Source organism: Gorilla gorilla, chromosome 4 (assembly GCF_029281585.2).
Source record: "Gorilla gorilla gorilla isolate KB3781 chromosome 4, NHGRI_mGorGor1-v2.1_pri, whole genome shotgun sequence".
Classification (NCBI taxonomy): domain Eukaryota; kingdom Metazoa; phylum Chordata; class Mammalia; order Primates; family Hominidae; genus Gorilla; species Gorilla gorilla.
This window is the reverse complement of record NC_073228.2, coordinates 136579938-136592125: the sequence shown is the minus strand read 5'-3', so window position 1 is coordinate 136592125 and position 12188 is coordinate 136579938. Positions and strand designations below refer to the sequence as shown.

Sequence of the window (12188 nt, the reverse complement as noted above, 5' to 3'; positions counted from 1 at the left end):
CCGCCTGCTTCAGTCTCCCAAAGTGCTGGAATTACAGGCGTGAGCCACTGCGCCTGGCCTCACCCACTGTTTTTATAAGTATCCCCCTCAATTTGTGTTCTCATTGTCTTCGGAAATTCAAAGGCTTGTTGTTGTTGCATGTTTGCATCCAGAGTCCAGGGCTGCCTGACTGGGAGTAAATGGAAATGTGAGTTGCATCTTGCCCAGTGAAGCTTATGTGACGACAGACCTGCTTAGAGTCTGCATGTATCCTTTCCATGGCGTGCTCTAAATCTTCCTACTTTCCTTTACCATCCTGTCCTCATATACAAACTGTAACCCACTACCCATATCCTGTGGCAGACTACAACTCACATTAGCCATTGAATGCAAATGAGCCTCAATCAAAGAAGAAAGGAAATTAAAATTTACAGTATGTGTCTTCTCCTGTTGGCCTGAGAAGCCTCCATGACTCTCATAGCTACTTATTGCCCTTGGCATGCTGGTATTTTATGTGGGCAGGGTGAAACTGGCTGTGGTCAGGGTGAGACTTGAAGCTTTTGATTTGTTCCCTTATTTTGAAAGGGTTAAAAAGATGTTACATGTTTTGGTGTAATTTTAGTACTCATATTAATTTTGTCACATCTCTGTAAGCGAGGATGAAAAGAGAGTGCTCAATCACTGTTACTAGATCCATATTCTTGCAGAGAACAAGTCTTCAAAAGGCAAGTTTTGATGACACTTGGGTTTTTTTCCCCCTTTTAATTTCTTTTAAATAACAGCTTTATTGAGATAGAATTCACCTACTACGAAATCTATCCTTTTAAAGTGTACGAGTCAGTGCTTTTTAGTATGTTCATGTAATTGTGCAACCATCACCATTATCTAATATCCGAACATTTTCATCACCCCTGAAAGAAACCCCACCCCCCATTATCAGTCACTCTCCATGCCTCCACACCCGCCTCCCACCTGCAGCCTGTAGCAATCAATATTCTATTTTTGCCTCCGTGGATTCTCCTGTTCTGAATAATTCATATCAGTAGAATCATACCATATGTGGTCTTCTGCATTTGGCTTCTTTCCCATCACATACTGTTTCCAAGGTTCATCCGGGTTGTGGCCTGTGTCAGTACTTCATTTCTTTTTATTGACAAATAATATTCCATTGTATGGATATGCCACTTTTTGTTTATCCATCAGTTGATTGACATTTTGGTTGCTTCTACTTTTTTTTTTTTTTTCTTTGAGACAGGGTCTTATTCTGTCGCTCACGCTGGAGTACAGCAGCGCAGTCATAGCTCATTGTAGCCTCAACCTCCCAGGCTTGAGCCATCCTCCCACCTCAGCCTCTCCAGTAGCTGGGACTACAGGCATGTGCCACCATGCTCAGCTAGTTTTTTGTAGAGACAGGGTTTTGCCTTGTTGCCCAGGCTGGTCTTGAACTCCTGGCCTCAAGTGATCCTCCTGCCTCGGCCTCCCAAAGTGCTGGGATTACAGGTGTGAACCACTGTGCCCAGCCACTTCTACTTTTTTGCTATTATGAATAATGTTGCTATGAACATTTGTGTAGAGGTTTTTGTGTGGACATGTGTTCCTAGTTCCCTTGGGTATATACCTAGGATTGGAATTGCTGGATCGTAAACTATTTTATCCTTTTGAGGAACTGCCAATTGTTTTCCAAAGTGACTACACCATTTTTCAATCACTCCAGCAATGTAGGAGGGTTCCAATTTTTCTACATCTTCACCAACAGTTATTGTCTTTTAAATGTTATTTCTTTAATGAAAAAACTTCATTTATGCACATAACACACACACACACAGACTTATAATGGAAAGCCGAAAGTCTCCAGCCCTGTTTCACCCCTCCTTCATCCAAGTCCCATTCCCAGCAAACCATCTTCCATTTTTGTTTTTAGTTTTTCCAGTGACTATCATTATAATTCCAAAGATTGCTTGATTCATTCATTATTTTTCTTCTCTTTTTATTATGAAAACTTTCAATTATGGATAAAAGGAGAATAGTATAAGCAACCCCCTGTACACATCCCCAGCTGCAACAACTGTCAACCCATGACCACTTTTACCCACTGTTTTTTGCTTTATCAGTGTTAGATATCATACATTGATTTCCCTATTGAAGAAAGAGAATTTACCTAATTTATTCTACCACTTCCAAATTTTTATAGTAAATTATTTTTAGTTCTTCTATTACCTTTGTGATTTTGATAAATCCCTAAACCTTGTGTTCTTGTTCCATCCACTGTGGACAGTGTTATTTAACTGCCCTCTTGTCCATGCAAGCTGGAGATAGCAATGCCCACCTCTCTTTCTTTTCTTCTGCTTTCACCTCCCAGCCATTTCCAGCTATAGCTCTTATATTGTTCAGTGGATAGCAATTTATAGTCTGTTCTCCAACCATCATCAAGTCTTCTGTGGTTTGTCTATTGGTTGGTTCTAAGACTTGAGAATCAAGAGAATTTACATTATTATGACTTTAAATATCGTTCACTGTAGAGCCATGTGGTGTACTGAGGATTACTTCTTTTTTCTGTAGACTCAGTATAACAATCCTTGTGCCAGTGGGGGAAGAACGTTTTAGACATCCGGTTGATACCTTTTCTGTTCAGAAATATATGGTAATCCATAGCACTCTTGGACCCAAGGTGTCTTATTTACATCTTGTGTGGCCTTGTATTCTTTAATTATCTTGTGCGTTATGTCCCTAACTCGAGAGGGAACCCCTCGAGGGGGAAGTGGTCTTTCCTGTTTTGCTCCCATAGCATTTATAGTCTCTTGGTAAACTAAATTGATTTCCCTAAAAGTTGCAAACCATAATTTCATTTGTCAAGTAAACATAGCCAATACATTAAATGCCATTGCTGTTAGATTCTATATATACTTTATTTTGTGATGAGTTATAAATATATAAATATTAAAAAAATAAAGCTATCAAAAACTCATAAATTAAAATATTCAGCTCGAACACTTTGAATATTTCTCTCTCATGATCGTCTTTAGCCTTTCCAAGAAGTCTTCCAACGTACTCTGGTTGGCTTCCTTCACAGGACAGGAATTCTGCAAAAGAAACATATCATTAGCTTGCATTGGTAAGCATTTGTCTTGCCTGCCTGTCTACTTGATCAAGCCTACTCTGGCACTTGTCACCTGAACACTTATAAAACCAAGGCCTCCAGTCTAGCCTGACTGGGAGTTGTCTCTATCACTAGGCCAGCAGGTTTTGCCTATTTTGGGTGCATACTACTTACACTTCTAGAAATGGTTACTGTATACCATTACCTATCTGCTTTCGGGGTGGGTGGGGCGGGGGGGAGTGCAGTCTCTGGAGAGGTGTGTCACAGCTAGGTGCTTGCTCAGAGGGTGGAACTTGAAGATGCTGGCTCAGACCTGCCTGGTGCTCTACTGGGCCTTCTGCATGACTGCCTGGACTGCTGAGAGAGATTCAGTCATGTGGCCCTCCTGCCATTAAACAGCAGCACCGCAGCACAGCAGTCCTAAAGGTGGGAAGGATTCCAGATGCTACCCCTAGGCCACTGCTTCAGTTTGAATCTCAGCTCTACCATTTATTAATTGTATTGCTTAGGATGTACTACTTAATTTATAAAAGCTTCAGTTTCTTTTGTAAAGTTGGGACAATTGTTTGCCTACTTGCCTGCTTCACAAGATAATGGAGAGAATTAGAAGAGAGAACATGTGTTGTGCCAAGTTCCTATCCCATGACCTATCCCATTGTCTACAAGGTGATAGGCCCAGAGAGGGGATACATGTCCTTGTTCTCCTCTAAAGCCAATTAATTCCTCCACTCGATATTAGATAACATCTACTCTGGGCTACAAGGACTTCTGCCCCCTAATGATTCTTCCTCTTTCTGCTCTCTTCAGTTCTCCCTGCTCCACCGGACCATTTCCCCAGGTGCATTAACATGCTGGGTATACCCCCAACCTTAAAAGAGCTTCCCTCACTCCATAACTGCCCTGCAGCTGTGGGTCAGTTTCTCTGCAGCCTTATAGCTAAACATCTTCAAAGAGTGTTCTGCCCTCACTGTTCCTTCCTTGTCTCCTCTCGCCACCCTATCCTTGGTGAGCCCACTCCAGCTGGGCTTTCCTTCCTGCCTCTCCATTTACATCAGCCTCACCCATGGCCTCCATCAGCCAAACCCAGGGGCCTTTCTTGGTCCTCACCTGACCTGTCCTTTCAGTACATTTGACACAGTCAACCCTCCCTCCTTGAGTGTCTTCACCGGCTTCCTGGGGTACCGCCCACTTTCCAGTGTTCTCCTGCCTCACTGGTCACTCCTCCTCAGGCCCCTTGGCTGGATCCTCCTCTCCTGACCTCCATGTGTTGATCTCAGGCTCAGTCCTTTGATCTCTCCCTTTCTGTCATTCAGACTTTCAGCAGTATCTATCTAAGGACTCTCCTTTTTGTATTGCAAGTTCTGACCTCTCCCCTAAGTTCCAGACTTTTCTAACCATCTTCTCAACCTTCACTTGGCTATCCAACAGCCACCTTACATGTACGATGTACAAAATTGAACTCTTGATCTTCTGCTCAACCTCCAGCCCTGCCTTGCCGCCAGTCTTTCATCTCTCTGTAAACAGTACTGACCATCGCCAGAGGGGTTTGGGCAGGAACAAAGAGGTCATCTTTTCCTCCCCTGTATCTTACCCCTTACAACCGATCTGTCAGCAAATCCTTCTGGTTTTATTTTTAGTCATATCCCAAATCTATTCACCTCGACTGCTCCCATTCTGTCCACGCCACCATCATCTCTAGCCTGGTTTACTGTGGTAGCCTCCCAACAGGCCATCTTGCTTCTATGCTTTCCCCCTTTCAGCCTATTTACCACACAGTAGCCAGACTGACCCTTTTAAATCACGTAAATCAGATTGTACAGTCTTTGTCCTGCCCAAAGCTCTGCAGGTGTTCCCTGCCATACTCGTGGTGGAATCTAAAGGCCTTGTGTGATCTGCTGTCCTGGAAACTACCCCTCACTCACTCTGATCCAGCCACACTGGCCTTCCTACTGGTCTTTAAATACAGGAAGTTAGTTCATTTCCATCCTAAGGCCTTTGCATACCTCCTCCTTCTGCCTGGAATGGTCTCCCTAGTTAGTCATGTGGCCTGCTCCCTCAATTCAAATATCTGCTCAGATAATGTCACCAGCTCCTAAGTCAGCCCCCTCCCCCATGACTCTTATGTTCTTTATTCCTGTTTTTCTTTGTAGCACGTATCACTACTGGCCATCATTTTACATGTTTGTTTTTCTAACTCTCCCATTAGAACATTCCATGAGAACAGGGACTCGGCCTGCATGTCTTTAGTGACACGTCCTCAGCACCTAGAACCACACCCAGCACTTGTGGAACTTCAGCAAATACTTATTGAATGAGTGAATGAATGAATGGGTTGACCAAGGGTGCTGCAGCTCCTAAGGAGGAGTGTTTAGAAGTGAGGCTGCTGTCCACCAGGAGCCACGCGGCCGGCTTGCCAGGAATACAGTGCAGCTTACCAAGCCCGCCAGGCCCCAGAGGTTCCTGTCGAGCCGTTTCAGGAATCGAATCAGCTGCTTGTGCCTGTGGAACTGCTGTGCAGTCGCACCCAGGCAGCGAGTGTCCTTCTCATGGTGGCTGTAGAACTGCCGGAGCACAGTCGCAGCCCTGCAGAAGGTTTCCTTCTCAGTTGTGTTCTGGAAAGACAAATGCCACAGATAGCAATGTGCCAGCTCCATTTGGAGGATGGGAGAGAGATTTTTCCTCTTGATTTCTTCTTTCCAGGAGGACAAATGGAGGTGAGTTTGCTCAACTACAGACCTGTCTTCAAGTATTCCACTGAAGGAAGGCTGCTTGCCACAGACATAAACCTCTGTCAACAACCTCTCCCAAATGCAAACGCAGCAGCCTTCTCCCCAGAACCTCCCAGTTTCCTTTCTCTTGGAGGATTTTGCCGAAAGGGTACCTGAATAAAGTCATCCCATGAGGAAAAGGCACAGTGGGGACTAGAATGCAGGACCATCTGTCGCTACAGCCCATGTTCTGCGTCCGTGTCTCTATACCTCATGAGCTATTCTGCTATGGAAAGTGCCCACATGAGCTCTCAGTCAGGTTCTGCTCTTGTTCCCAGAGGTTTTAAAATCCAGCTTTCCCTGGAAATCCTGCATGCCTGTTGGATAAATGAGTGCACATCCTTTGGCCTGGACTCTGCTGCTTTGGGCAGCACTCTCCGTTTGGCCCTCCCCATGGGAGAGGAGAGCAGCACATGGTCCAAGTGAGGAGCTAAGACATTTCGCCAGGCAGCAAGAGATAAGTGCACAGATCAGGGAAAAGTGTCCTGGGAGATCAGAGGAGGCTCTGGGAGCAGGTGCCATTGAGCTGAGCCTTGGGCAGAGCTTCTGTAAGGGGCCTTTTGGCCCCAAATGGTGCAGAGTGAGAATCTCCTTGGAATGCCAGCAACTGTGAGGGTCTGGCCACATGGCTCTTCCTGGGGGCCCTTAGCCTTAAAGAAGGGAATGGACAAGAGACAAGTCATTGGGAACCCAGGAGAGGGATTGTGTCTCAGTCTGAACCTGGCCTGGTGTGTCCTCTCATTTTTCACTGAAGAACAAAGATGCAGAACCTGGAGAGGGTTCTTAGTTTGAGCCCAGGTCCTTTATCCAGTTCAGATAAAGAAAGCTATCCCCAGCCTCTCCCCCGACATGCTCTGGTCCCTTGATACTCAAAGTGTGGTCCATGGACCAGCAGCATGGACATCACTGGGAGCTTCTTAGAAATACAGAATCTCAGACCACCCCTGCCCCACCCAGACCCTCTGAATCAGAAGAACAGTGACAAGATGCTCAGGGGTTTCTATCAGCAGCACTGTCCAAGCAGCTTTCAAGTTCTTACATATTTTTTTTTCTGATGATCAAGATAACATATATTTACTATAAAGGTAATATGTATTCAACAAAAATACATTCACTCATTCCACCAGCCAGAGGTAACTACTGCTGTTAATATTTTGGTAAATATCGTCACACTTTTAAAATACTTTTTAAAATAGGGGTCAACTGTTGATACTGTTTTGTAACTTTTTTACTCTTTACATATACCATAAGCATTTCCTAAGCCCTTCGGTGGTATTAGAGAACATGGGATTGAGAGCTGCGTAGAAACGCATTGCATAGTGATACTGTCATTTGTCAGGCCCCTATCGTGGCAGATTTTTGCTTCTGTAAATAAGCGGCAGTGAGTAAACTATATAAATCTTTGTGTTCATCTCTTATTTATGTAGGCTAAATTCTAGGAATGCAGTTCATATTTTAACGTTTTTTCAGGGAAGTCTAGACCCAGACTGAGGCACCAGAATCCCAGGCTACAGAAGCTTCCCCTTTCCTCTGTGGGGCGTGATGTCCCATGGGCAGAGCGGTTAGAAAGACATTTACTTAATGAACTGACAGAGTCACTCCTCGTTCCTGATTCTAGTTGGAAATGTAAGAGTGTGTCAGTATCTTTGGGCTCTTGGAGCCAAGAAACAGACCTCTCTGGGCTTTGTAGGCGAGTCGAGGTGGAAGGGACACGGGCTGATGGGGGGCGGCAGATGGTGCCTGTGTGTCTGGAGGTGGGCAGACATGCATGCTGCTGCAGAGGGAACAGTGAGATTCAAGAAAACCAAAAAGTCAGCCCTTTGCTTCTTTTACCACAAACCTTGGTGAGATTTTTCTGAAACGCTGGCTTGGAGCCTGGAAATTAAACTTAATTTTGACCCGTATATGGCCACATAGTATAGGAAAAAACCCTCTAAAGATATTTTTCAAAGGACTTTCTAAAGGAAACAAGGATAAAATAAGAATTGAAAAGAGTCTGCATTAAATGGAAAAACTTTAAAAGAATGCATCCTAAGGGCAGCTTTAGTGCAAGGCCTTAACGTTTTAGTTGCTCTGGCATCACAGCGAGGGGGCGACACTCCATCCCTGCCATGGCCCTGGACTCCTTCCACCTGCCTGTCTAGCTCTGGCTGCTGAGTGTGTCTGCCAGTGGCTCAGGGAGTGCACTTGGACAGCCTGGCTGACCTCACAGTTCAGAACTGCTTAGGGAGTGACTCAGAAGGGGGTCTGTCCCTCCTGGGAATGTCAGGAAACAGCCACTTGGGAGATTTCTTCTGTGGCAGTGACTTTGTGAGAGTTCTAACTCGGTTCTTGACCAGCCTCACTGAGGACCATATAAATCCAGCCCGATTGGCACTGCATTCATTATCTCCCATCCTGCCCAGGATAGTCAGCTAGTGCTCTATATGAGAAACTCCTTCAAAAAACAGAGGTATTTGAGGTTCATTATGGAACTCTCTGTAGAATTATGAACTTTAGCTCTCTTTGGTAAATAGGAAATAGCTCCAGCTACTTGTCCACCCAAGAAACCCTTCATCAGCCAGCCAGCTTGCTTCTTCCCACTTTGCTGTTCCTCAGACAGCCTTGACTTCATAGACACCCTGACAGGTGTTACCTGTGAAGCCCAGGACCTAGACCAGTGCCTTATTTCCAGCAACTGCCAAGAGTAGAATGCTACCCAACTTAGAGATACTAAAATTCTTGTTCCCCCGAAGAAATAAAATCAATAGGCTGGATTTTGGAAAGATGTTTTCTTTGGGAACACAAGTACCTTTTCCTCTGCATACCACCTTTGTAGGTTTTTGAAAATAGCAACATTTCACTGTTCTGAAATAACATGTAAGTAAGCAGTGCTGAATCTTCGAGGGGAAGAAAAGAGTGAAGAGTGAGATCGTGAACTCCAGGAGGATGAAGTTCAGGGAAGGCGAATGAGACGGGTAAGAGTGAAGGCAGGCAGTGGGGATTATTCTAGGAGATGTCTGTGTGTGTGAGAGGGAGGTGAGTGAGGACTGAGTGAAGAGGGGAGTTAAGGACGGGAGGGCAGCAGTGTCCTGGCCTGCACCCGGGGGTCTTCCAGAAACAGCCCAGATGGATTGCCCCAGGCTCGGCATCCTGGATGGTTTGATCCTTTCCAACCCGGTCCCCTCCTTCTTAGAATCATTGCTTCTCTGCACCTGTTCTTGCTTTTAATCATGGTTATATCATCTCACAATAACACTTTGCACTAACTCAAGAGCTGGATTCCAATCAACCTTGCAATCACCTTCACAATCACTTTCATATCTTCACATGTGGAAACTGAGGTGCAGAGAGGTGTGAAGATGTGCTGAAGGCCAGCCACACAGCTAGTCAGTGGCAGAGCTGGTTCTAAAACCACAGGCAGTCTTACTTCCAGGCCCTCAGCCCTCACCCTTCCTCCAGGCCTGGCTTCTAGTGAGGTGGCCCTTCCCTTGGCTTTGTTAGAGCCTTCTCAGCAGTGCCACAGGCCTCCAGAGACCCGGTGCTCAACCCGGTGGACTCTTGGTTTCTAGTAGGAGCCATCTCGGTTGGATGGACTTGGAGATTTTATATATATATATATATACACACACACACACACACACACACATATATATACATACACACACACATATATACATACACACACACATATATATACACACATACATATATATACACACACACACACACATAAACTGTTGCCCAGGTGCAGTGGCTAATCCCAGCACTTTGAGAGGCCGAGGTGGATGGATTGCTTGAGCTCAGAAGTTCGAGACAAGCCTGGGCAAAATGGCAAGACTCCATCTCTACAAAAAAATACAAAAATTAGCCAGGCGTGGTGGTGCACACCTGTCGTCCCGGCTACTTGGGAGGCTGAGGTAGGAAGATAGCTTGAGCCTGGGAGGTGGAGGCTGCTATGAGCTGAAATCGCACCACTGCACTCCAGCCTGGGTGACAGAACAAGACCCTATCTCAAAAAAAAAGAAAAAAGTGTGTATTTGCCCTTCAGAATCTCATCCTGTGTCGGACTCCCGGGATAACTAATGAAATGAGATAGTCCAGCTGAAGGCCCGAAGAGCAGTTTCCCTCATGAAGCAGGATGGGCCCTGTTCTATGGTCTGGGTGCTGGAGTGTGACCCTGCCCAACACACAGGGCTTCACTCCTGGCCATATCATCTCCCTAGTTCGCATGGAAAGCAGGTAGTTAGGAGACCACTGTGAAATTGAGGCTTTGGGGCTTTCATTCTCAGCCGTGTGTTTCCATGAAAACAGGAACTGAAATGCACAAAACTATTGATACGGCTGTAGTCATGTGTTTGTCAGAGAAAATGCACTATCAGCTGTCAAATCTATCTCCTCCCACTACAGATAGAGGGGTGGGGGTGAGGCAGCACAGGAGGCAGAGAGGCGAGGTGCCCAGGCAGCCCGAAGCAGGGATGTGCTGGACGCTGCCCAGCAGGATGGTTCCAGACCGAGCTGGAGGGGAGTTCGGCCGGCCAGAGCAAGCTGAGGAGCTCTGGACGGCCAGCCCCGGAACCCAGAGGGCTGTTAGGTGGCCAGGCTGTGGAAGAGGAGGGGCTCTGGCGATACCTTTTCTGTTGCCATAGGAAGTCTCTTAGACAAAATGAAAGCTCCCTCAACCTGTCATCTCAATATCTGTTTCTGTGAGAGTATTTGGTTTTTCAGAAATGTATGGGCCAGAAAAATTCTCTCATTCAACAGGCATTTATTGAGTGCCTCCTACGTTCCAGGCACTATGCCAAAGCTAAGTAAAACCCAAGAGGGCTTTTCTTTGACCAGGATCTGAGACAGGACTACAGCATGTAAGCTTTCTATTACACATCTTCTAAATCAAGTGAAACCAGAAAGACCAAAACATGCTTAAGAGTAAAGATCAGACTTCTCGTTCTTTGAAAACATCTAACACCTTAGAGTTAATTTGGGCCCGCTCGTTTTCCATTAGACAAGTTTCTTGTTCAGACACTTGGGGATGGATCTCCCCATTTGCTAAAACAGACCGTGGGACGGCTTCTTACCTTGGAGGCAGCAAAGATGTCCGTTACGGTCAACTCGGTGCACAGAGTCTTGGTCCAGGCAGAAACGAGAGAGCAAGAGACAGAGTTAACCTCCAACCGGACAGAGAAGTCCTTGATGAGCAGCTCTCACTCCCTCCAACTGAGGAAACTTCCTACAAACCCTCAGAAAAAAGAGTGGCAGGGGAGAAGCCTCGCTGTGTGCCCTGGGCTGCCACCAACCACCAGTTCCAACTTCTCTAGCAGCTGTTAACGTTTTCATGCCTAGAAATACTGAGAGCATCACCAGAACATCTGGAGAGATGGTGCCAGATAGGTACTCACCTTCTGCTCTGTGAGGCTGTTCAAAGTTTTGATGATCTCCTGTAAGGCGATATCGCACTTGTGTCCGTGGACAAAGTTGCCGACACATGCTAGCAGGAAGAACAGAGGGGGAAGCAGTTGGGAGGTGAGACCCATTAATAGGTGTCGATTTGCAGTGACAATGTGAGACAATTAGTTTATCAGGAGAAGCTAACGATGCAATGCTGACAAAGATATCTCTATATATAGATTTAAAATTGCTGAAACCGAGGGAAAATGAGTTTACATTGGAAATTTTCGTTACACCAGATTGTCAGTCACTTGGGGCCAATCAGCACCTCTCTTCCAGGAGAAAAAATGCCTCACAAACAGGTAAAATGTTCCTGTGAAATCAGACCAATAGGAAAATGAAACCTTTTTAAAAAATTAACTACAAAGTTTCAGCATAGGAAATTACACCATAATTTGCTCTTTAGATTAATCTTATCAGCTTGGGGCTGCTGCTGGCTTTTTGCTTTGCATAGAAGGGAGAGGCCACAGGTGTCCGAATTTGTTGTAATGCAGTCCTCCTGGGGAAAGATAGAGTAATATCAAGAAAGTTTTACTTGAAAAGTATTTTAACCTGGCTTCTTCCAAGTACAGGTGGCATCTTGGAAACTGTCCTGTCATGGAAAAGCTGATCTGGGGCTCCTTCTCTGCATAGAGGGAGAATAACAGGCAGACTCTCCTACCCCAGCACTGGGGGACAATGTTCTCCCAAGTTTAGGTGTTTTGAGAAGGACAGGTCGTATCAAGTGAGGCCTAGTTTGGGTCCCAGCAGGTCCATAAGGTCCTTACCCATAAGGAAGCCCTTGGCAAGGTAGGTCTATTCTGAGGTTTCAGGAATGACTTTTTTTTTTTTTTTTTTCTGAGACAGGGTCTCACTCTGTCACCCAGGCTGAAATGCAATGTTGTGATCAGGGATCACTGCAGCCTCAACCTCCCAGG

At 45.6% G+C, this 12188-nt stretch overlaps 1 protein-coding gene across 3 annotated transcripts; it reads right to left on the bottom strand.

The window, feature by feature from the left end:
• Nucleotides 1-2866: 2866 nt before the first annotated feature.
• On the bottom strand, nt 2867-11419 carry IL4 (interleukin 4). Of its 3 annotated transcripts, none has more exons than XM_004042479.5 (4): nt 11223-11419; nt 10902-10949; nt 5512-5688; nt 2867-3059 (listed from the first exon to the last, which is right to left on the bottom strand). In XM_004042479.5, exons 1-4 carry the CDS (start codon nt 11355-11357, stop codon nt 2958-2960), a joined length of 462 nt encoding a protein of 153 aa, XP_004042527.1. In that variant the 5' UTR covers nt 11358-11419; the 3' UTR covers nt 2867-2957. The 3 variants fall into 3 exon arrangements, with proteins under 3 accessions (XP_004042527.1, XP_063562838.1, XP_030867171.1); XM_031011311.2 differs by lacking the exon at nt 2867-3059 and adding an exon at nt 7518-7618 and having other exon boundaries at nt 4995-5688; nt 11223-11357; XM_063706768.1 differs by lacking the exon at nt 10902-10949.
• Nucleotides 11420-12188: the final 769 nt, after the last annotated feature.

What these genes read in the sequence shown, in the direction of transcription:
- IL4 (XM_004042479.5), bottom strand. Translation starts at nt 11,357, where the DNA reads ATGGGTCTCACCTCCCAACTGCTTCCCCCTCTGTTCTTCCTGCTAGCA. An exon ending in ACAGCCTCACAGAGCAGAAG is followed by an intron (nt 10,950 to 11,222) that starts GTGAGTACCTAT and finishes GCCTGGACCAAG; the next exon opens with ACTCTGTGCACCGAGTTGAC. An exon ending in ACATCTTTGCTGCCTCCAAG is followed by an intron (nt 5,689 to 10,901) that starts GTAAGAAGCCGT and finishes TTGTCTTTCCAG; the next exon opens with AACACAACTGAGAAGGAAAC.